Source organism: Balaenoptera musculus, chromosome 2, assembly GCF_009873245.2.
Source record: "Balaenoptera musculus isolate JJ_BM4_2016_0621 chromosome 2, mBalMus1.pri.v3, whole genome shotgun sequence".
NCBI classification, from domain to species: Eukaryota; Metazoa; Chordata; class Mammalia; order Artiodactyla; family Balaenopteridae; genus Balaenoptera; species Balaenoptera musculus.
Window position 1 is genome coordinate 99460760 of NC_045786.1, and position 23717 is coordinate 99484476.

At 37.9% G+C, this 23717-nt stretch overlaps 2 protein-coding genes across 2 annotated transcripts; both read left to right on the forward strand.

The window, feature by feature from the left end:
* The first annotated feature begins 3501 nt into the window (after positions 1–3501).
* Positions 3502–4446, forward strand: LOC118890990 (olfactory receptor 11H6-like). Its single transcript, XM_036844504.1, is given in 1 exon segment — positions 3502–4446. A coding segment is annotated over 1 exon segment (945 nt).
* Positions 4447–21970: 17524 nt separating this feature from the next.
* On the forward strand, positions 21971–22921 carry LOC118890997 (olfactory receptor 11G2-like). The gene has a single exon (XM_036844509.1). The coding sequence runs from the start codon at positions 21986–21988 to the stop codon at positions 22919–22921; it is 936 nt and encodes a 311-aa protein (XP_036700404.1). The 5' UTR covers positions 21971–21985.
* The last annotated feature ends 796 nt before the right edge of the window (positions 22922–23717 follow it).

Consider the following 23717-nt stretch of genomic DNA (forward strand, 5'->3'; position numbering starts at 1 on the left):
TATTAAAGCTCAAAAGCGTTCCTCAACTCACTCCTGTTAAATTCTGCAATTTAATACTTCAGTTCAAATATCAGAAACATCACATTTCACCCTATGAAAGTTGAATAAATTCTTTGTTCCTAATGATAATTTTGGCAGAAATTAGTGTCAAGAAAATTCTTTGTGCCCTCAAACACCAAACATTTTAATGAATAAATCCTTCTGAAAAACTTGATGACTGTGCATCCTAGAATATCAATTTTTATGATGGAAGAAGTGATGTTACCATTTAAAAGACAAAAAAATGCTTCTACCTTACAGAAATGATGCTGAGAAAATGAGCAAGTTCAATTCACAGCCCCCCAAAAAACCTCTTTTGTCATTGAATGATATGTAGTCATTAGTAAATTGCTAGCAAGAGTCAGTCTCATTACAGATTGCTCCAAACCAATAATAGAAAAAAAAACATAGTTAAATAGCTGATCTAAATGCATACATACCCATGTGCATATGCACACACATGCAAGTAATAAAAACAAAGGGGTTCAGAAGTTTGAGTCATCTCTCTCAGCAATTCCTCACTTAAAAGAAGCAAGAAAATTTCTTCTTTTTAAAATTTATTTATTTATTTATTTTTGGCTGCATTGGGTCTTCGTTGCTGCGTGCAGGCTTTCTCTAGTTGCGGCGAGTTGGGGCTACTCTTTGTTGCAGTGCTTGGGCTTCTCATTGCGGTGGAGAAGCAAGAAAATTTCAACAATCATGTCAACTTTCAGGGACATCTACTAAACACAGTTTGAAATACTCTAAACGGTTAGATGGAGAGGAATCTTCTAGAAGTTTGGCATTTCACCACTTGCACCATGGTCTCCTGGGAACTGCTCACCATGAAATGATATTTACTTATCACTATCATGCTAGAAGCACAAAGCTGCCCCAGGAGAGAACGCCTTTTACCAAAAATCAAAAGGGAATAATCCTTTTCAAGCCAGAGTGAATCAATAGGAAAAAGAATGAGAACTCTCATGACGTAACTCTGATATTGACAAATAAGAGAGTCCAAAACTTGTAGACAGACTCAAAAAATGAATAAAATTGAATGTAAAGGAATAAAAGATAAACAAAAGCTTCATGTTCTAGCTAAGCTGGTACTGCTGTAGTGTTTGCACCATCATGAGAGTAACCTGTTCATAGGACAAAATAAACATCTGCTCTAAAAGTAACATGAGATGATCATTCACTACTGGAGAAGCTGGGTCCCAAAGGCCAATTAATGGACTCCTGAGGGAAGGGAACATTTCGGATACAATTACCAATCTTCCCCCATAAATTCTCACTTTTGGAATTCATAGGAGACTATCTCCCTCACGAGGAATAAAACAGGTTTCAGAGCAACATAGATAAGTCTCTGTTGTACAGCAAATATGCCAATTTCTTTCCAAACCAGTATTGGTGTCCAGCAAGGTTAACCCCCTCTCTTGGCTGTTGGCTGCCAAGGATGCCATGCCCTCCATCTTGCCTGCCTTTTGCTGCAGCAAAAACAGAAGATGACAAATCAGACCCATGAGTTCTATGAGGAGATGTGTTCAGAAGAGGTACAAGTATAGGACAGCTCTTAGGTGTTCATTTTAGCTTTGCCTTCTTTTGTGTGGCTGTAAAAATAATAGCATCTCAAGTTACATGAATTAATGTAAGGAGATTCATCCTTACAACTAAGAGAGCTGTGAATCAGTGAAATGAGGGAGATGAGAATGAGGTAAGAGCCTCAATGTATATAAATTCTGTTCTTATTAACCAGGAGTTGTACCCAGTCAGAACCAGGTCTTTGGGTGAACAAAGAAGTTAGCAAAGTGACATCTGAAAATAACTGACAAAGCAGCTATGAAGAGCAGGCAGAAAAAAAAAAACTTCAGTTTTTTTTAACCTGTGCTTGGCTCTGCCACAGAGCCGATGATTGTCTGCTGCCTTTGCAAGGAGGGAGAGCAAGGCGATGACTGAGTACTGCAGATGGATGAGTTCACTCCCACATGGTTTACAAAGCCATTGGAATCCTCATACATGAAATTATTTCTTGCTATTTTCACTCCTTCCTCATGGTTACTTTGGCTTCTGGGTAACTCTCAATTCCTGCTACAGAGGAATTATTCACAGCTTTTGCTGTGCCATATATGATCTATTCACAGACTGAAGAGGAGCCTTGCAAGGAAATGTGACATGAAAAATTCTGAATTTCTCTCATCCTTTGTGTCACTAGTTGCAATCATCAAGATCATCCTTAAAGCTATGACATTATGTGATCTGGAAAGTAATACATTTTATAACTAATACATAAATGAATATCCTTAGCTAGAATACTGTCATTGAAAGTTTCTGGGTCCGTATTCTGCACTTACATTTTCCTGAATAAGTATCATCACTCAATCATGTCACTTTGGGTCATTTTGGCACAAGTGATAAGTGTCCCTCACTAACAGAGGGGGGTCCAAAAAATAAGTTAATAAATTACGACCAAATGACTGGCAACAGAATCAGGTGATTTCAATGGCTTTGTTTTTGCTTCTCTCACCATGGAAGTCACACAAAGTTCAAGACTAACTTTCACCCAGAAAAAGAAGCTCTTAATCCACTTACCAAAACAACCTTGTCCAGAGGGGCAGTTATGGCTCCCACCACTGTCCTTGGTTCCCAGAGATCTCTGCTTATGAGTATCTGACATTTATGATCCTCTCCATATATCCATAAACTACAAGAATAGCAGCCTTTCTAGGATTCCTGACATCTCAGGCAAAAATCTCAAAAGTCTGTAATATACCAGATCCATTGTTCACTTTTTCTGTATTTTTCTGGTTTCAACATAGACCAAGATTTTACAGAAGTATTAAAACACCTGGTAAGAGATGGGACTATTATGTAGATGTCTAGACTTTCAAAGTTTCCTTGAGTTAACAAACCATGATGAACACTGCAGAAATGATGGCACATTTGACATTTCTTGCCTGGGTTATCAAAACACCTTAAGAAGCTAATACTTATAACTACAAGACTGATCCAGAATAAAAGTGAAATGCACTAATTTCATTGTGTTATTTGTTACCTTTCTCCTCCTCCTGTGATGCCTAGCATTTGTGTCTCTAATTCAAGAGATCCACAGAATTGAAATTCTGTGTCCAATATTAAGGGTCTATATATCTTATTCTATAGATATAAATATAAAATGTTCATACTTATTTATATTTTCAAGTACTGTCATTAACCTTCTCCAAGCTGCTTATTGCATAAGATCCTGTCTTTTGCTGGATCTGAGAAAATACTGAAAGAGGAATGAGAAAGTCCAAAATTCAAAGTCTGATCATATAGAGCACTCTCAAAGTTTGACAGTCTTCAGCAGTATAGTTACATTATTTGTTTAATAGAGTAATAGAATCTGAGGGACTTACGGATCTCTGAAAGGAAATATTCCTGAAGATTAGAGAATAAGGTCATCTTTGTCACGGTCATTCTTTCCTCTCCACCTCTTAGGAAGCCATGAATGTGTCAGAAGTCAACACAGGGGCTGAATTCATACTCCTGAGTTTTCCCTGAACTAGAGAGGTTCAGGTCCTCCTCTTTGTGCTGTTCTCCATGTCTTACATCCTGACACTGATTGGGAATGGAGCCATTGTCTTTGCAGTGAAGCTTGATCACAGAATTCACATGCCCATGTACACTCTGTTGGCAAACTTCTCATTCCTGGAGATTTGTTACATCAACACCACTGTTCCCAATATGTTAAGGAACTTCCTATCTGAAATCAAAACCATCTATTTCACTGCCTGCTTCCTCCAGTTCTACTTCTTCTTCTCCATGGGCATCACTGAGATCTTCTTACTGCCCCTCATGGCTTTTGATTGGTACTTGGCCATCTGCCAACCTCTCCACTATCCTACCATCACGAACAGCCATCTCTGCATGAACTTGGTGGTCCTCTGCTGGGTAACAGCGTTCCTCTGCTATCCAGTCCCTATCTATTTTATCACACAACTCCCCTTTTGTGGCCCCAATACTATTGACCATTTTGTCTGTGACCCTGGTCCCCTATTGGTCCTGTCCTGCACCCCTGCCCCTGGAATTGAGCTTTCCTGTTCTCTATTGAGCTCTCTTATTATCTTCATCACCTTCTTCTTCATCTTTTGGTCCTACACTCTGGTTCTCAGAACAGTGTTGCGTGTCCCTTCAGCCGCTGGCAGACGTAAAGCCTTCTCCACCTGTGGTTCCCACCTGGCTGTAGTGTCTCTGTTCTATGGAACCATCATGATGATGTACATCAGCCCAACCTCTGGAAATCCAACTGGGATACAGAAGATTGTAACTTTGGTGTACTCATCAGTGACCCCACTTGTAAACCTGCTCATCTACAGTCTCCGGAACAAGGACATGAAAACTGCCTTGAGAAAAATTCAGATGTGCACAAAAATTAGCCAAAGCAAATAAGAGCTCATGAGTGAACCAAGATCACAATATTTTTTCCTCACTTCTATTCCAGCTTAAAAAGTAGGTCTTTACCTACTGGCACCTCAAAACACAAACCCAAATACATCTACTTCTGCCTAGTCAAGTATGGACAATAGTACAACCAATTAAACCAGACCTTACCTTCAAAACAGGACTTGACAGACAGTAACTTGAATTAAATAACCTGGATCTGAACTTTAATCTCTTCTCCTATCCTGACCGCCCATAACTACTTGCCCTTTTATCTGTGATCACTCTCCTCTATTTTGTGCATACATTCTTACACTTGGTTTCTCTGGCCTAATGATCTCTGCTCTACTCCTGGTAGAAGAGAAGAGCATACACACCTTTTTAGCTGAGATTAAAGGAAATTAGTGCCAATCAAATCATAATTGAGCCAAAATTTTGATTTAATTGACATCCAAAGACTAATAATGATCTAAAGCACTGCCTATTTCATAATTATTTGGGGAGGTCTTTAAAAGAATAGATTCCAAGGTCTTTCTCCAAATCTCCTAATTCAGAATATAAAGTAGACCCCAGAAATCCCTATTTTAATGCTGCCCAGGTGATTCTGGCACACATAGACCAGCACCAGTCCACACAGTGATCTTACAGAGCCACTATTTTAAATAAATATGTGACATAGACAGAGAAATAAAAATCTTATATTAGTTGGGAAAAGTGAAAGAAGTTACAGGGAGTGTATAGGTAACTCAAACACTCGTGACAGTGGCAGTAGAAGTTTCTTCTCCTGCCTCTATTTTTAAATCCTCTATTTATTGAATAAGAAATAGATTATATTCTTCTTACCTGTGCAAGGTAATTAACATACCTGGAAATAGGTTTACATTTAAAAAGAAGATTAGCATGTAGTGGCAATATACTTTTGAGTTAGTTTCAAGTGAAGAAAGGTTGAGCTGAGCACACAGGCCAAAATGGATCATATGGTAGCTCTATTTTTAGTTTTGTAAGGAACCTCCATACTGTTCTCCATAGTAGCTGTACCAGATTACATTCCAACCAACAGTGTAGGAGGGTTCCCTGTTCTTCACACCCTCTCCAGCGTTTATGGTTCATAGAATTTTTATTTTTTTTTGGCTACACCATGCAGTATGTGGGATCTTAGTTCTCTGACCAGGGATTGAACCCATACCCCTTGCATTGGAAGCATGGAGTGTTGACCACTGGACTGCCGGGGAAGTCCCAATTGTTTGTAGATATTTTGATGATGGCCAGTCTGACTGGTGTGAGGTGATACCTCATTGTAGTTTTGATTTGCATTTCTCTAATAATTAGTGATGTTGAGCATCTTTTCATGTGCTTTTTAACCATCTGTATATCTTCTTTGGAGAAATGTCTTTTTAGATCTTCCACCCATTTTTTGATCGGGTTGTTTGGGTTTTTTTGATAAAGAGCTGCATAAGCTGTTTGTATATTTGGAGATTAATCCCTTGTTGGAGAAAACCATAATTCGAAAAGTTACATGCACCACAATGTTCATTGCAGCACTATTTACAATAGCCAGGACATGGAAGCAACCTAAATGTCCATCAACAGAGGAATGGATGAAGAAGATGTGGTACATATATACAATGGAATATAACTCAGCCATAAAAAAAAGAATGAGGGCTTCCCTGGTGGCGCAGTGGTTGAGAATCTGCCTGCTAATGCAGGGGACACGGGTTCGAGCCCTGGTCTGGGAAGATCCCACATGCCACGGAGCAGCTGGGCCCGTGAGCCACAACTACTGAGCCTGCGCGTCTGGAGCCTGTGCCCCGCAACGGGAGGGGCCGCGATAGTGAAAGGCCCGCGCACCGCGATGAAGAGCGGTCCCCGCACCGCGATGAAGAGTGGCCCCCGCTTGCCGCAACTAGAGAAAGCCCTCGCACGAACCGAAGACCCAACACAGCCAAAAAAAAATAATAAATAAATAAATAAAGTAGCTATAAAATTTAAAAAAAAAAAAAAAGAATGAAATAATGCCATTTGCAGCAACATGGATGGACATAGAGATTGCCACACTGAGTGAAGTAAGTCAGACAGAGAAAGACAAATATTGTATGATATCAGTTATATGTGGAATCTAAAAAAAGGTACAAATGAACTTATCTGCAAAACAGAAATAGAATTACAGATGTAGACAATAAACTTATGGTTACCAGAGGGTAAGGGGGGTGAGGGATAAATTGGAAGATTGAGATTGACATATACATACTATTTATATATAAAATAGATAACTAATAAGGACCTACTGTATAGCATAGGGAACTCTACTCAATATTCTGTAATGGCCTACATGGGAAAAGAATCTAAAAAGAATGGATATATGGATATGTACAACAGATTCACTTTGCTGTACACCTGAAACTAACACAACATTATAAATCCACTTTACTCCAATAAAAATTAAATTTAAAAAAAGGAAGCAAACAAAAAAAAGCCAGTGATTCTAAGATACTGAGATGAAGACACATGCAGAGGAATTTTATGACAGGTCCAGGTGATTTGACTCAACTATTTGGTCATAAATGAGTTAGTCACTTGGCATCTAGGGTTGATGCATTTCATTCATTCATTCATTCAATAAACATTTATTTACCTCTTTGATGTGCACTGGGTTTACATCTATGTAGAAGATTAAGTCCAAGCCTTTGTGAAACTTACATTCTAGTGAGGGAGACAGATGATAAGAAGTTAAACACATAAATCTATAATTACGAATTATAACTACCAATTCCAGTAGTTATAATAAATGTAAAAACAATAAAGGATAAAGAAAAAGCAAATTTGTAACTGTATGCGGAGATGGATGTCAACTATAACTAGACTTATTGTGGTAATCGTTTCATGATATTTACATATATTAAATTATGTTGTACACCTGAAACTAACACGTTATATGTCAATTATATCTCATTAAAGCAACAACAATAGAGATTGGTTCAAAATGGCAGAGTAGATGGACATGCGCTCACTCCCTCTTGCGAAAGCACCAGAATCACAACTAATTGCTAAACAATCATCAACAGGAAGATACTGGAACTCACCAAAAAATATACCCCACATCCAAAGACAAAGGAGAAGTCGCAATGAGATGGTAGGAGGGGCACAATCACAATAAAATCAAATCCCATAACTGCTGGGTGGGTGACTCACAAACTGGAGAACACTTATATCACAAAAGTCCATCCACTGGAGTGAAGGTTCTGAGCCCCACATCAGGCTTCCCAACCTGGGGGTCCAGCAACAGGAGGAGGAATTACCAGAGAATCAGACTTTGAAGGCTAGTGGGATTTGATTGCAGGACTTGGACAGGACTGGGGGAAACAGAGACTCCACTCTTGGAGGGCACACACAAAGTAGTGTGTGCATCAGGACCCGGAAGAAGAAGCAGTGACCCCACAGGAGAACTGAACCAGAACTACCTGCTAGTGTTGGAGGGTCTCCTGCAGAGGTGGGGGGCAGTTGTGGCTCACCACAGGAACAAGGACACCGGCAGCAGAAGTTCTGGGAAGTACTTCTTGGCATGACCCCTCCCAGAGTCTTCCATTAGCCCAAAGAGCCTGTAGGTGCCAGTGTTGGGTCGCCTCAGGCCAAACAACCAACAGGGAGGGAATTCAGCCCCACCCATCAGCAGACAAGCGAATTAAAGTTTTACTGAGCTCCGCCCACCAGAGCAACACCCAGCTCTACCCACCACCAGTCCTTCCCATCAGAAAGCTTGCACAAGCCTCTTAGACAGCCTCGTCCACCACAGGGCAGACAGCAGAAGCAAGAAGAACTACAATCCTGCAGCCTATGAATCCTACAGCACATTCACAGAAAGATAGACAAAATGAAAAGGCAGAGGGCTATGTACCAGATGAAGGAACAAGATAAAACCCCAGAAAAACAATTAAATGAAGTGGAGAAAGGCAACCATCCAGAAAAGGATTTCAGAATAATGATAGTGAAGATGATCCAGGACCTCAGAAAAAGAATGGAGGCAAAGATTGAAAACATGCAAGAAATGTTTAACAAAGACTTAGAAAAATTAAAGAACAAACAAACACAGATGAACAATACAATAACTGAAATGAAAAATAGACTAGAAGAAATCAATAGCAGAATAACAGAGGCAGAAGAACAGATAAGTGACCTGGAAGACAGAATGGTGGAATTCACTACCACAGACCAGAATAAAGAAAAAAGAATGAAAAGAAATGAAGACAGCCTAAGAGACCTCTGGGACAAGATTAAATGCAACAACATTCGCATTATAGGGGTCCCAGAAGGAGAAGAGAGAGAGAAAGAACCCGAGAAAATATTTGAAGAGATTATAGTCAAAAACTTCCCTAACATGGGAAAAGAAATAGCCACCCAAGTCCAGGAAGTGTAGAGAGTCCCAGGCAGGATAAACCCAAGGAGAAACATGCCAAGACACATAGTAATCAAATTGACAAAAATTAAAGACAAAGAAAAATGATTAAATGCAACAAGGGAAAAATGACAAAAAACATACAAGGGAACTCCCATAACATTAACAGCTGTTTTCTCAGCAGAAACTCTACAAGCCAGAAGGGACTGGCACGATATATTTAAAGTGATGGAAGGGAAGAACCTACAACCAAGATTACTCTACCCAGCAAGGATCTCATTCAGATTCGATGGAGAAATTAAAACCTTTACAGATAAGCAAAAGTTAAGAGAATTCAGACCACCAAACCAGTTCTACAATAAATGCTAAAAAAACTTCTCCAAGTGGGAAACACAAGAGAAGAAAAGGACCTACAAAAACAAACCTAAAACAATTAAGAAAATGGTAATAGGAACATACATATCGATAATTACCTTAAATGTGAATGGATTAAATGCTCCAACCAAAAAACACAGGCTCATTGAATGGATACAAAAACAAGACCCATATATATGCTGTCTACAAGAGACCCATTTCAGACCTAGGACACATACAGACTGAAAGTGAGAGGATGGAAAAAGATATTCTATGCAAATGGAAATCAAAAGAAAGCTGGAATAGCAATACTCATATCAGATAAAAAGGACTTTAAAATAAAGAATGTTACCAAAGAAGGACACTACATAATGATCAAGTGATCAATCTAAGAAGAAGATATAGCAATTATAAATATATATGCACCCAACATAGGAGCACCTCAATACATAAGGCAACTGCTAACAGCTATAAAAGAGGAAACTGACAGTAACACAATAATAGTGGGAGACTTTAGCACCTCACTTACACCAATGGACAGATCATCCAGACAGAAAATTAATAAGGAAACACAAGCTTTAAATGATACAATAGACCAGATAGATTTAATTGAAATTTATAGGACATTCCATCTGAAAACATCAGATTACACTTTCTTCTGAAGTGCACACAGAACATTCTCCAGGATAGATCACATCTTGGGTCACAAATCAAGCCTTGGTAAATTTAAGAAAATTGAAATCATATCGAGCATCTTTTCTGACCACAACGCTATGAGATAGAAATAAATTACAGGGAAAAATGTAAAAAACACAAACACATGGAGGCTAAACAATACACTACTTAATAGCCAAGAGATCACTGAAGAAATCAAAGAGGAAATCAAAAAATACCTAAAGACAAATGACAACAAAAACACGATGATCCAAACCCTACGGGATACAGCAACAGCAGTTCTAAGAGGGAGGTTTACAGCAATACAATACTACCTCAGAAACAAGAAAAATCTCAAATAAACAATTTAACCTTACACCTAAAGGAACTAGGGAAAGAAGAAGAAAGAAAACCCAAAGTTAGTAGAAGGAAAGAAATCATAAAGATCAGAGTAGAAATAAATGAAATAGAAACAAAGAAAACAATAGCAAAGATCAATAAAACTAAAAGCTGGTTCTTTGAGAAGATAAACAAAATGGATAAATCTTTAGCCAGACTCAGCAAGATAAAGAGGGAGAGGACTCACATCAATAAAGTTAGAAATGAAAAAGGAGAAGTTACAATGGACACCGTAGAAATACAAAGTGTCATAAGAGACTACTACAAGCAACTAACTCTATGCCAGTAAAACGGACAACCTGGAAGAAACGGACAAATTCTTAGAATGGTATAACCTTCCAAGACTGAACCAGGAAGAAACAGAAAATATGAACAGACTAATCACAAGTAATGAAATTGAAAATGTGATTAAAAATCTTCCAACAAACAGAAGTCCAGGACCAGATGGCTTCACAGGTGAATTCTATCAAACATTTAGAGAAGAGATAACACCCATCCTTCTCAAACTCTTCCAAAATATTGCAGAGGAAGGAACACTCCCAAAGTCATTCTATGAGGCCACCATCACCCTGATACCAAAACCAGACAAAGATACTACAAAAAAAGAAAATTACAGACCAATATCACTGATGAATACAGATGCAAAAATCCTCAACAAAATACTAGCAAACAGAATCCAACAACACATCAAAAGGATCATACACCATGATCAAGTGAGATTTATCCCAGGGATGCAAGGATTCTTCAATATACACAAATTAATCAATGTGATACACCATATTAACCAATTGAAGAATAAAAACCATATGATCATCTCAATAGATGCAGAAAAGCTTTTGACAAAATTCAACACCAATTTATGATAAAAAATTCTCTAGAAAGTGGGCATAGAGGGAACGTACCTCAACATAATAAAGGCCATATAAAACAAACCCACAGCAAACATCATTCTCCATGGTGAAAAACTGAAAGCATATCCTCTAAGATCAGGAACAAGACAAGAATGTCCACTCTCACCACTATTATTCAACAGAGTTTTGGAAGTCCTAGCCATGCCTATTATAGAAGAAAAAGAAATAAAAGGAATACAATTGGAAAAGAAGAAGTAAAACTGTCACTGTTTGCAGATGACATTATACTATACATATAGAATCCTAAAGATACCACCAGAAAACTACAAGATCTAATCAATTAGTTTGGTAACATTGCAGGATACAAAATTAATGCACAGAAATCTCTTGCATTTCTATACACTAACAACAAAAGATCAGAAATAGAAATTAAGGAAACTCCCATTCACCACTGCAACAAAAAGAATAAAATATCTAGGAATAAACCTACCTAAGGAGGTAAAAGACCTGTACTCAGAAAACTATAAGACACTGATGAAAGAAATCAAAGATGACACAAACAGATGGAGAGATATACCATGTTCTTGGACTGGAAGAATCAACATTGTGAAAATGACTATACTACCCAAAGCAATCTACAGATTCAATGCAATCCCTATCAAATTACCAATGACATTTTTTACAGAACTAGAAGAAAAAATCTTAAAATTTGTATGGAGACACGAAAGACCCAAATAGCCAAAGCAGTCTTGAGGGGAAAAAATGGAGCTGGAGGAATCAGACTCCCTGACTTCAGACTATACTACAAAGCTATAGTAATCAAGACATATGGTACTGGCACAAAAACAGAAATATAGATCAATGGAACAGGATACAAAGCCCAGAGATAAACCCACACACCTACGGTCAACTAACCTATGACAAAGGAGGCAAGGATATACAGTGGAGAAAAGGCAGTGTCTTCAATAAGTGGTGCTGGGAAAACTGGACAGCCACATGTAAAGGAATGAAATTAGAACACTCCCTAACACCATACACAAAAATAAACTCAAAATGGATTAAAGACCTAAATGAAAGACCGGACACTATAAAACTCTTAGATGAAAACACAGGAAGAACACTCTTTGACATAAATCACAGCAAGATCTTTTTTGACCCACCTCCTAGAGTAACAGAAATGAAAACAAAAATAAACAAATGGGACCTAATGAAACATAAAAACTTTTGCACAGCAAAGGAAACTATAAACAAGACAAAAAGACAACCCTCAGAATGGGAGAAAATATTTGCAAACGAATCAATGGACAAAGGATTAATCTCCAAAATATATAAACAGCCCATGCAACTCAATATCAAAAAAAACAAACAACCCAATCAAAAAATGGGCAGAAGAACTAAATAGACATTTCTCCAAAGAAGACATACAGATGGCCAAGAAGCACATGAAAAGATGCTCAACATCACTAATTATCAGAGAAATGGGAATCAAAACTACAATAAGGTATCACCTTACACCAGTCAGAATGGGCATTATCAGAAAATCTACAAATGCTGGAGAGGGTGTGGAGAAAAGGGAACCCTCTTGCACTGTTGGTGGGAATGTAAATTGATACAGCCACTATGGAGAACAGTATGGAGGTTCCTCAAAAAACTAAACGTAGAATTACCATATGACCCAGCAATCCCACTACTGGGCATATACCCTGAGAAAACCATAATTCAAAAAGACACATGCACCCCAATGTTCATTGCAGCACTATTTACAATAGCCAGGTCATGGAAGCAACCTAAATGCCCATCAACAGACGAATGGATAAAGAAGATGTTGTACATATATACAATGGACTATTACTCAGCCATAAAAAGGAACGAAATTGGGTCATTTGTAGAGATGTGGATGGACCTAGGGACTGTCATACAGAGTGAAGTAAGTCAGAAAGAGAAAAACAAGGATCGTATATTAACACACATATGTGGAATACAGAAAAATGGTACAGATGAACCAGTTTGGAAGGCAGAAATAGAGACACAGATGTAGAGAACAAACGTATGGACACCAAGGGTAGAAAGTGGAGGGGTGGTGGTGGTGGTGGTGGGATGAATTGGGAGATTGGGATTGACATGTATACACAAATATGTATAAAATACATAACTAACAAGAACATGCTGTATAAAAAAATTAAATTAAAAAAAGAATAAAGGATAGTATGAATATAGAAATTGTTGGGGTGGGATAGGGCATAGTTTAGATCCAAAAGGTTAGAGAATGCCTTTGTTAGGAAGTGATATTTCAAAGTAAGATAATATAGCATGCAAAGATCTAGGGCAATCAAGTCCCAAGTAAGTAGAGCTAAAAGCCTGGGGTTTTCAAAGAATAAGAAATGTTGATTTGGCTAGCGAGAAGGAAAATGGTATATGAGGCTGGAAAGGTAGGCAGCATCAAATCATCTAGAACCTTCTAGGCCACAATAAAATGTGTTTTATATGAACTCCTGGGGAAGCCTGCTCAATACTATATACTAAGAGGAAGGCTTAATAAAAATCTCTCCTTAGTACAATCCATACCTTCATAAGCTCTTCTTATCTTGGAACTACCTATTTACTTACATATCATTTATATGTGCCTTTATTATGCTATATTCCACTTTGTTCCATTAAGGATCTGATGTACTAAAGTACACTAAAAGAAAGAATAAAAGAAATATGGATTTAAAAAAGAAAAAGAAGATGATGATTTTGTGGACTATAGGATATTATGCTGGCATTAAGTCAAGCCTATAAATGTGTTATGAACTCCCTTTAAAACAAAGTGTGGAATCATCAAAAAGCATCTTCAGTGTTGAAGTTTTTTCAAGTGTTCAGATATGATTCTCTATAAAGTGTTTTTTTTTTGAATTAAAAAAATGAAGTGGAGAATGGGGACACATTATCTGTTACATGATTTTCATTAACTGTAAGAAGAAAACAAGTCAGTTCACAGAGAAAGCTAAAATACTGGCGTCTAGTTCTGTAATTTCTTTCATACGAAGGAGACTAAGAGATACACTGAACAGTGGTTCCCCAAAATATCTGACATATATACATATAGTTCAATACATCTGCTTCTTACAGCATTTCTTAATAAGATTCAAAGACATTATATAGAAGTATAACTCAGTGGAAGAAATTCTTTCCAGATCTAAGAACTGTGGTCCAAATATCAGCTTTCTGATGATCTGCCTTAATCCAAAAGTCTGACCCTCACCTCACACCTGTCAGAATGGCCATCATCGAAAAGTCTATAGGGCTTCCCTGGTGGCACAGTGGTTGAGAATCTGCCTGCCAATGCAGGGGACACGGGTTTGAGCCCTGGTCTGGGAAGATCCCACATGCCACGGAGCAACTGGGCCCGTGAGCCACAATTGCTGAGCCTGCGCGTCTGGAGCCTGTGCTCCGCAACAAGAGAGGCCGCGATAGTGAGAGGCCTGCGCACCGCGATGCAGAGTGGCCCCCGCTTGCCACAACTAGAGAAAGCCCTTGCACAGAAATGAAGACCCAACACAGCCATAAAATAAATAAATAAATAAATAAAGCATGACACAAATTAAGCAATGTGAATACCATCAAGCTTTCATCATAAAAAAAAGAAGTCTATAAACAATAAATGCTGGAGAGGGTGCTGAGAAAAAGGAACCCTTGGGGCTTCCCTGGTGGCGCAGTGGTTGGGAATCCGCCTGCCAATGCAGGGGACACAGGTTCAAGCCCTGTTCCGGGAGGATACCACATGCTGCAGAACGGCTGGGCCCGTGCACCACAACTACTGAGCCTGCGCTCTACAGCCCACAAGCCACAGCTACTGAGCCCACAAGCCACAACTGTTGGGGCCCGCCCGCCTAGAGCCCGTGCTCTGCAACAGGAGAGACCACCGCAGTGAGAAGCCTGCACACCACAGGGAGGAGTGGTCCCTGCTCGCTGCAACTGGAGAGGGCCCGCACAGAGCAATGAAGACCAACACAGCCAAAAATAAAGAAAATAAAATAAATTAATTAAAAAAAGAAAAAAGGAACCCTCCTACACTGTTGATGGGAATATAAATTGGTACAGCCACTATGGAGAACAATATGGAGATTCCTTAAAAAACTAAAAATAGAATTACCATATGATCCAACGATCCCACTCCTGGGCATATATATCCGGAGAAAACTCTACTTGGAAAAAATACATGCACCCCAATGCTCATAGTAAGAGTATTTGCAATAGCCAAGACATGGAAGCAACCTAAATGTCCATCAACAGATGAATGGATAAAGAAGATATAGTATACATATACCATGGAATATTACTCAGCCATAAGAAACAATGAAATAATACCTTTTGCAGCAACATGGATGGATCTAAACATCATCTTACTAAGTAAAGTAAGTCAGAAAGTGAAAGACAAATACTATATGATATCACTTATATGTGGAATCTAAAATATGATACAATGAACTTATTTACAAAACAGAAGTAGACTCACAGACATAGAAAACAAACTTATGCTCACCAAAGGGGAAAGTGCGGGAGAGATAAATTAGGAATTTGGGATTAACATATACACACTTCTATATATAAAAGAGATAAACAGGGACCTACTGTATAACACAAGGAACTATATTCAATATCTTGTAATAACCTATAATGGAAAAGAATCTGAAAAAGAATATATATACATATATATGTATAACTGAATCACTTTGCTGTACATCTGAAACTAACACAACATTGTAAATCAATTATACTTCAATTTTTAAAAATAATCTATTATAGGATAATGCTTTGGTTGACTTACTTGAGGGAGGGTCTAAGGAAGTGGTGGTTTGCTCCAGATTGGATGTTGTCAAAGCAAGGGCAATTCTATGACTAGGTATCTCAACAAATTTTATCTATAGAGAGGGCAGAGAAGGAGAATAAAGCTGTAATTGGCTTTTTAAAAACAAAAGTAGCAGACACTCATTTTAGCCAAGAGAGGAAGATATTTGGTATTTTATGGTTGGCACAGTGACTTTGTTTTTTTCTATGCTTAGACAAAATTATAAAGTAGCTTTGTTTTGTCTCATGTTTGTGTCCAATAACAGAACAGCATGACCTAGCTGAGAGTGTCTGATCAGCTTGTAATAACTTTGAGGTCTAGTTGTGAATGTCAGATCAGTTATGGTCATCTGGGGCTGCATTTATCCCCTTCAGGTTTGTAAGATTCTTCATTGGCCACATGGTAGGCACATTTAGGGAAGTTAGAGATAGACTTATTGGTTGATTAATTAATCAAACAATCAGTTGATTTGTTAATATTTCATTCTATCTGTGAGCGTTTTAAAGTAAGGAAATATATTATTTCATCTTGCATAGAAAAAAAAAACACAGAAATTAAGGAAGGTCCCAAGGGAAGTGACTAACACGCATAGAGATGTCTCTTGACAGTGTTTTCCTTTTAGCAACAATAAATGGATCCTCAAGGATCAGAAAAACAGGACTTCCTGGCAGGCTCTGCTTATAATCCCTCCATCCTTCAGCAAACACATTCAAGTATCCTTATCACAACAGTTTCCACCTCTTTTTTCCTCTCTGGTTATTGTCAAGAAGACTATCTCTTCTCACTAAGAAAATTAAAAAGAAACTTTTGAGAAGCTTCAGCTTAGAATTCCCTTTGCTGATCCAGGTAACAAGGTTATGTAGTGTTTAACAGAGTAAAGAATCATAATCTACTGGCTTTTACCCACAGCTCTCTTCGAATTTGCTATGGCCATACACATACAACCAATACTTCTTAAGCTCTTACTGGTCAGGCAATGGTCAAGTTACTTCCATAGGAATTTATCTCCTTCAGTTATCTTTATAACAGCCCTTTAAAGAAGGCATAATTATGTGCATTTTATAGCTAAGGAAACTGAGTATTAATTTCCTATGACTAGTAAACAAAAGCTCTTAACTCTAAATCCAATGCTTTTTCTATCATACACAGCTGCCCACCACTCATCCCAGTCTGAAAAATTATCCTTACTTTTAAGTATTTTCCAGAAACAGATTATCCAGTGTTACAGATGTGGCAGCCCCCTCACTGAAACCATACAAACTAACTAAAGGAGGGAATTGAATTGTGATGAGACATCTCTGGCTTGGCTGTAGAGAGAGGGCCAATAAATGGGTACCAAGACTTCTACTATACTAAGCTTTAAGGGAAAATTAAAATATCAGTGAATGTCTTCCTTGTACTGTGTGTGGCATGGTCTGGCTCACTCCGACATAGTCTATCTCAACTTTTCCAGGGTTGACTAATTTAACAAGTAAACCAAAAAACAAGGTGATTGTTGTTAACTCAGTCTAAGTGGCCTGGGTACATAAACACAGACACCATTGTACCCACGTTCATAGTGCCCTCTGTAGTCCATGCAGGGTGAATTTACTAGCCTTTTTTTGTTTGGTTGGTTGGTTGTTTTTTTGACAGCTTCAACTCAGACTTGAGACAAGTAACATCAGTTTCTTCTGTACAGAGGAGCTCCATAATAAAAGGTGAGTAGCAATACAGTCTAGTTAAATATCTTAGATTGAGCATAAAATGGCGATGGCAATTCCTGTTTTCTAGAACACCTTCCTGTTCTCTAGAACAGCTTTGTAAAACTGCCTGGCACAGAATTGCTGAGAGAAAAAGGTTTTACTTAAAAGTCTAACATGATCAGTTTTTCCATTTTTAAGGAGTACTCTGTTGCTGCTTGGAAAACGGAGGGTAGAAGGGCAAAAGTAGAAGCAAGGAGCTGGGTTAGAATGCCGCTGCAGAAGTCCAAGGAAGAAAAGATGATAATCTGAACTTGAGAGATGACAGTAAAGACAGAGGAGTGCATGATATGAGCCATACTTTAGAAACAGAAGCACCCTGCTGATGAATTGGATGTGAGGGGTAAAAGAAGAAATGTAACATTGAAATAGACCAGACAGAAAGTAAGTTCTTGAACATTAACTAAGCCACTTAAAGTGCTGAAAATATTTTGAGACGATCGTCGAAATGATTAGCACAATATATATATATATATATATATATATATATATATATATATATATATATATATATATAAACTTTTAGAAGCATCCTGCAAAACACTTTGATTAAAAATGCCCCAAGCACAATTAGTAACAAATTATTTTGACCTATTGAAAACTGGGTGACTCTTCTCTAAATTGGTGTTAAACCTGTAGACCTAAAAAGGACTTTTTTTAAACTTTATGGAATTTAAAGTTTATAAGTGACCTTCACATGTTATACCCAATTTTCTTTTGAGTGACTCCTTCTATTCATTAGCAGTTACTGTATCCTTATGGCTCTAACATTTGTTAACAGCCTCCTTCAAAGAACAGGACATTAGAAAAAAATGGTTCAGAAAAGCAGAGAGTTGTTTCAGAAAATACCACATTCTGCATATATACACAATGGAATACTACTCAGCTATAAAAAAAGAATGAAATAATGCCATTTGCAGCAACATGAATGGACCTAGAGATGATTATACTATGTGAAGTAAGTCAAAAAGAGAAAGACAAATATCATATGATATCACATGTGGAATCTAAAATATGATACAAATGAATTTATTTACAAAACAGAAACAGACCCAGTACACAGAAAGCAAACTTATGGTTACCGAAGGGGAAAGGGGGTGGGGAACGGATACATTAGGACTTTGGGATTAGCAGATACAAACTACAGTAAGTCCCCTACATACGAACGAGTCTCGTTCCAAGGGCGCGTTTGTAAGTCCAATTTGTTCGTTAAGTCCAACAAAGTTAGCCTAGGTACCCAACTAACACAATCAGCTATATAGTACTGTACTGTAATAGGTTTATAATACTTTTCACACAAATAATACATAAAAAACAAACACACACAAAAAATAAAGAAAACATTTTTAATCTTACAGTACAGTACCTTGAAAAATACAGTAGTACAGTACAACAGCTGGCATATAGGGGCTGGCATCAAGTGAACAGGCAAGAAGAGTTACTGACTGGAGGAGGGAGAGGAGGTGGGAGATGGTTGAGCTGAAGGAGCATCAGCAATAGTTGATGGAGGGCAAGCTGCAATTCCACTCACGCCTGACGTTGATGGAATGCACGTTTGCATCTTTGAAAGTTCACAACTTGAGGGTTTGTATGTAGGGGACTTACTGTACTATATATAAAATAGATAAACAACAGGGTCCTACTGTATAGCACAGGGAACTATATTCAATATCCTGTAATAAACCATAATGAAAAAGAATTTAAAACAAAAGAAAATACCACATTCTGAATATTTTCATCCTCAATGAGAATAGTGTAAAATAATGCAAATATATATTAGATATTTCATGTCTGGTTTAAGTTCACCTTCAAGAGATGAATGTTTGGTATCTGAAACTTAATCTCAGTCCCTAGTCACATGTTCTTAAAATCAGATAGGAAAGGGCATTTAGAAAGTGTAAGTTTATGGTACAAGAACCAGAACCTGTTCCTCCCACAGCTGTGGCACTAAAAGACCTCAGGTAATACAAGATATAAACTACCAGGATCTTGGGAAATTTTATTGGCCACATGAGTCCCCCATGTCATTGAAATCATATAAAATCCAGAACTAGATCTGGCTCAGAGATGGAAGCTTTTGTACACATTTTATAAATTTTGAAATATTAATTGGTTTACTAGTCTCCTGTCACAATTTTTCTTCCTCTCCAAAAACAAAACAAAAATACACTGTAATCAACTACCTATCTCCTGACACCTTCTGCCATTTATTCAGGGAGGTCTTATTGCTTTTGAATATTTCAAAGACTATTGTCAATTTCCTTGGATAACTATGCCAACTCTCAAAAATAATTTATGATTGACTGATTGATTCCAGATAATGGAAAATAGATATGTTTTGTGTTCCTTATACATGTCCTATTTACAGAGGCTATAATAACCAAGACCAAGGTCTGAGTGCAGAATTATTTAACAAAGTTTTTTTAACTCAGAAAAGTATAAAGCTATTATGGAAATGGATAACCATCCAAAGTCATTCTGCCAAGACTGGGAGAGGGAGCAAAAAAATTTCTAATTTTCTCTTCTTTTCAAGTTTCTTACTACATGTACCTTAACATTAAATCAATAATATCATGTTCTACAGTTTATATAACTAGAATAGGAACCAATGGATTTTGCATAGTCATATTCCCAACCCAGATAATCAAAGACCTGTTTCAACAAGACCAGATTATTGTTGATCCTTTCTCTCAGCTGGGGGATCTCTACCCTAAGTGGCTGGGAACTCTATTAACAGAAGTGAGCTGCGGTTATTTCCTACAATTAATTTGAATGTTTTACTCCTGAAACTGGTAGATTGCATTATCAAACAGAATCAATGCATTAGTTAAGTACTTCAAAAGAGAAAAGTGATTCCAGTAGTCCTGTTCCATGACCACACAATCTAAATCAGCTTTGTCCACAAGTAGCTGTGTTGGCATGATCTCTTTCTGGAAGCTAAAACAGTGCATTTATTCATTCATTTTATAAATATTTATTAAAAGCTGTCTAAGTGCAAAGCATTATGCTAATTCCCAATCACTTCTTATAAAGTAACTTCTCAGGCAAATTGATTTTGAGCTGATGACAAAGTTCTGTTGAAACTTGCTGCTTAGGAAATGCTCCTGAGTGAGCCACTTCAAAGAATTCTCTCCTGAGAGAGGTATATAAGAAACGTAGGAGTACAGTAAAGACATGTCTTCTTTAGATCATAAGGCTGATCACAACACTCAAAGCTCATATAAGATAAAGGTGGCTGTAAATTACATCATGCATTAAAATGTTCTCCTAAACCAAGTTTGAAGACAGTTTTCTTTATAATTTCCAGAATACTCTCCCTTGAGAGCAAAACAGTTCTGACATAAGCACCTACTCTGAAAAAAAAAAAAAAAAATACTGCCAGGAAGAAAGAAAAGAAAAGAAAAAAAAAAGAGAAGCCATTAAAATGCAGTCTGTATCTCATTCCCCAGGCTCTGGTAAATAGAGACCTTAGCATTAGAAGAGAATGTTGACAATCAGAGCTTTCATATACTGTCAGTGGGAGTGATAAATAGTGCAATAATGATGGAACACTGTTTAGCTTAATCTGCTAAAGTTGAAGATACACACACCCTATGATCCAGCCTACAGAAATGCATGCATGTGTGAACCAGGAAAAAGGAACTATATGTTCAGAGTGGCATTATTCCTAAGAGCTCCAAACTAGAAATAGCCAAAATATCTATAGTACAATGGTTTAATAAGTGGTGGTTTATTCATAGAACGTAATAGTATAGAGTGGTAAAATGGACACACTATAGATACACATAACAACATGAATTTCAAAAAACTTACCTTTGAACAAAAGAAGCCATCCAAATACTATATATACCATTATTTCACTTATGTAAAGTATAAAGACAAGCAAAACTTTAAAATTTTGTTTCAGAATGCATACTTAGCTATTAAAATAAAGAAAAACAGGGAGATGATTACCATCAGGAAAGGAGAATGTTGACAATTGGAAGGACAGGGAGCACAAGAGGAGATTCTAGGGTACAAGTGATAATCTATTTCTTGACCTCAGTGGTAGTTACTGCAGAGTTTTATATATAATGAATTAAATGTTAAGCATGTTTCCATACATTTCACAATAAGTAAACGTCTCTATCTACTGATATTCACTGACTCCTTGTGTTTTTACAATCCAACCACTAAGCCAGGACAGTATTTCAGGATTAGACAAAAATAGTAACTGTTGATATATAAATGTTTATTGCATTCCCCAGGGTGGCTTCAGTGCATATCTGGGTCCCCATCTGTCTTTACAATCATTCAATAATTTGATGGTCTTTTTACAGCTCCCAGACCCATGAAAATCTCCAACATCCCCAACAACTCCAGCACCATCACTGGCTTCATCCTCCTGGGCTTCTCTTGCCCCAAGGAGGGACAGATCCTCCTCTTTGTGCTCTTCTCTGGTGTCCACCTCCTGACCCTCATGGGCAATGGTTCTATCATCTGTGCTGTGCACTGGGATCAGAGACTCCACACCCCCATGTACATCCTGCTCGCCAACTTCTCCTTCCTAGAGATCTGGTATGTCACCTCTACTGTCCCCAACATGTTGGCCAACTTCCTCTCAGACAACAAGGTCATCTCCTTCTCTTGGTGCTTTCTCCAGTTCTACTTTTTCTTCTCCTTGGGTTCTACAGAATGCCTTTTCTTGGGTATTATGGCATTTGATCGATACCTTGCCATCTGCCGGCCTCTACATTACCCTACTCTTATGACTGGCCGTCTCTGCACCAATCTTGTGATCAGCTGCTGGGTGCTTGGTTTCCTCTGGTTCTTGATTCCCATCATCATCACCTCCCAAATGTCCTTCTGTGGATCCAGGATTATTGACCACTTTCTATGTGACCCAGGTCCTCTTCTAGTACTCACTTGCCAAAAAGCTCCTGTGATGGAGCTTGTCTTCTCCACTTTAAGTCCTCTGCCTCTCATCATTACCTTTCTCTTCATCATGGGGTCCTATGCTCTGGTTCTGAGAGCTGTACTGAAAGTCCCTTCAGCAGCTGGACGAAGAAAAGCTTTCTCCACCTGTGGGTCCCATCTGGCTGTGGTTTCATTGTTCTGTGGTTCAGTACTGGTCATGTATGGGAGCCCAACATCTGAGCATGAAGCTGGAATGCAGAAGATTGTGACTCTGTTTTATTCTGTTGTGACTCCACTTCTTAACCCTGTTATATATAGTCTTAGGAACAAAGATATGAAAAAGGCCCTTAAGAAATTTCTGAGACTATAAAAAATGTTCATCAAAAAGGCTCTTGAGCAATTAGAGCCCCAAGTTGTATTTAACTCATTTACAAAAATTGCATTTAACTCATTTTTAGGTTTAAAAAGTGGTTTTATTCAGATAATTGTTCATCCTAGTATTGACCAAAATTTCAGTCACCCGTGAACATGTATCTGTTGCTTATTTCTTCTCTTGGTTCTTGATCATTTGTCCTCTTTCTTACATGCCTCATTTTTTACTGAATGCTAAACATTATATTTAAAAAATTTAAAAACAATGTAACAAAGTTTTCTTTTAGAAGCAGATAGAGTAAGGCAGATCACTTTGATCTCATTTAAAGAGTATTTTCAGGTGTTTTATAAAAATAATCTAAAACAATTTTGCTCTTATTTCTGGGATGTGACCCTTACTCAGGAACATGACCTTTCAGAGATCTCAACTGCAAGCCTGAACTGTTCTCAGGATACCTCCACCTTAGCGAGCCCTGGTTTCCTATTCCTGTACTCTTTGAAACCCATGACTCCTAAAACCTCTGCTCAGCTCTTTAGACTCCCAGTTCGCTTTCTCCTAGATTTCTTGAAATCTCATCTTGCACAGAATGCCTAAGAAATCCAAAAATGCCTTGAAAGGAGACTACATCATATTTTGAGCCTCACTTCTCTGTGGTCCTCCTTTCTCCAGTATATTTTCTCAAAGCCTAGCTGCTTTGGCAGCCACAAACACCAAATCCTTTATTTCCTCAGTTTGGTGAAACTACTGCTTTCTGCTGAGACTTTATTCTTCCTTCCCCCTGTTCTTTCTCACA

Excerpts from the sequence above, each read along its gene's own strand:
- LOC118890997 (XM_036844509.1), top strand. The coding sequence starts at position 21,986 with ATGAAAATCTCCAACATCCCCAACAACTCCAGCACCATCACTGGCTTC.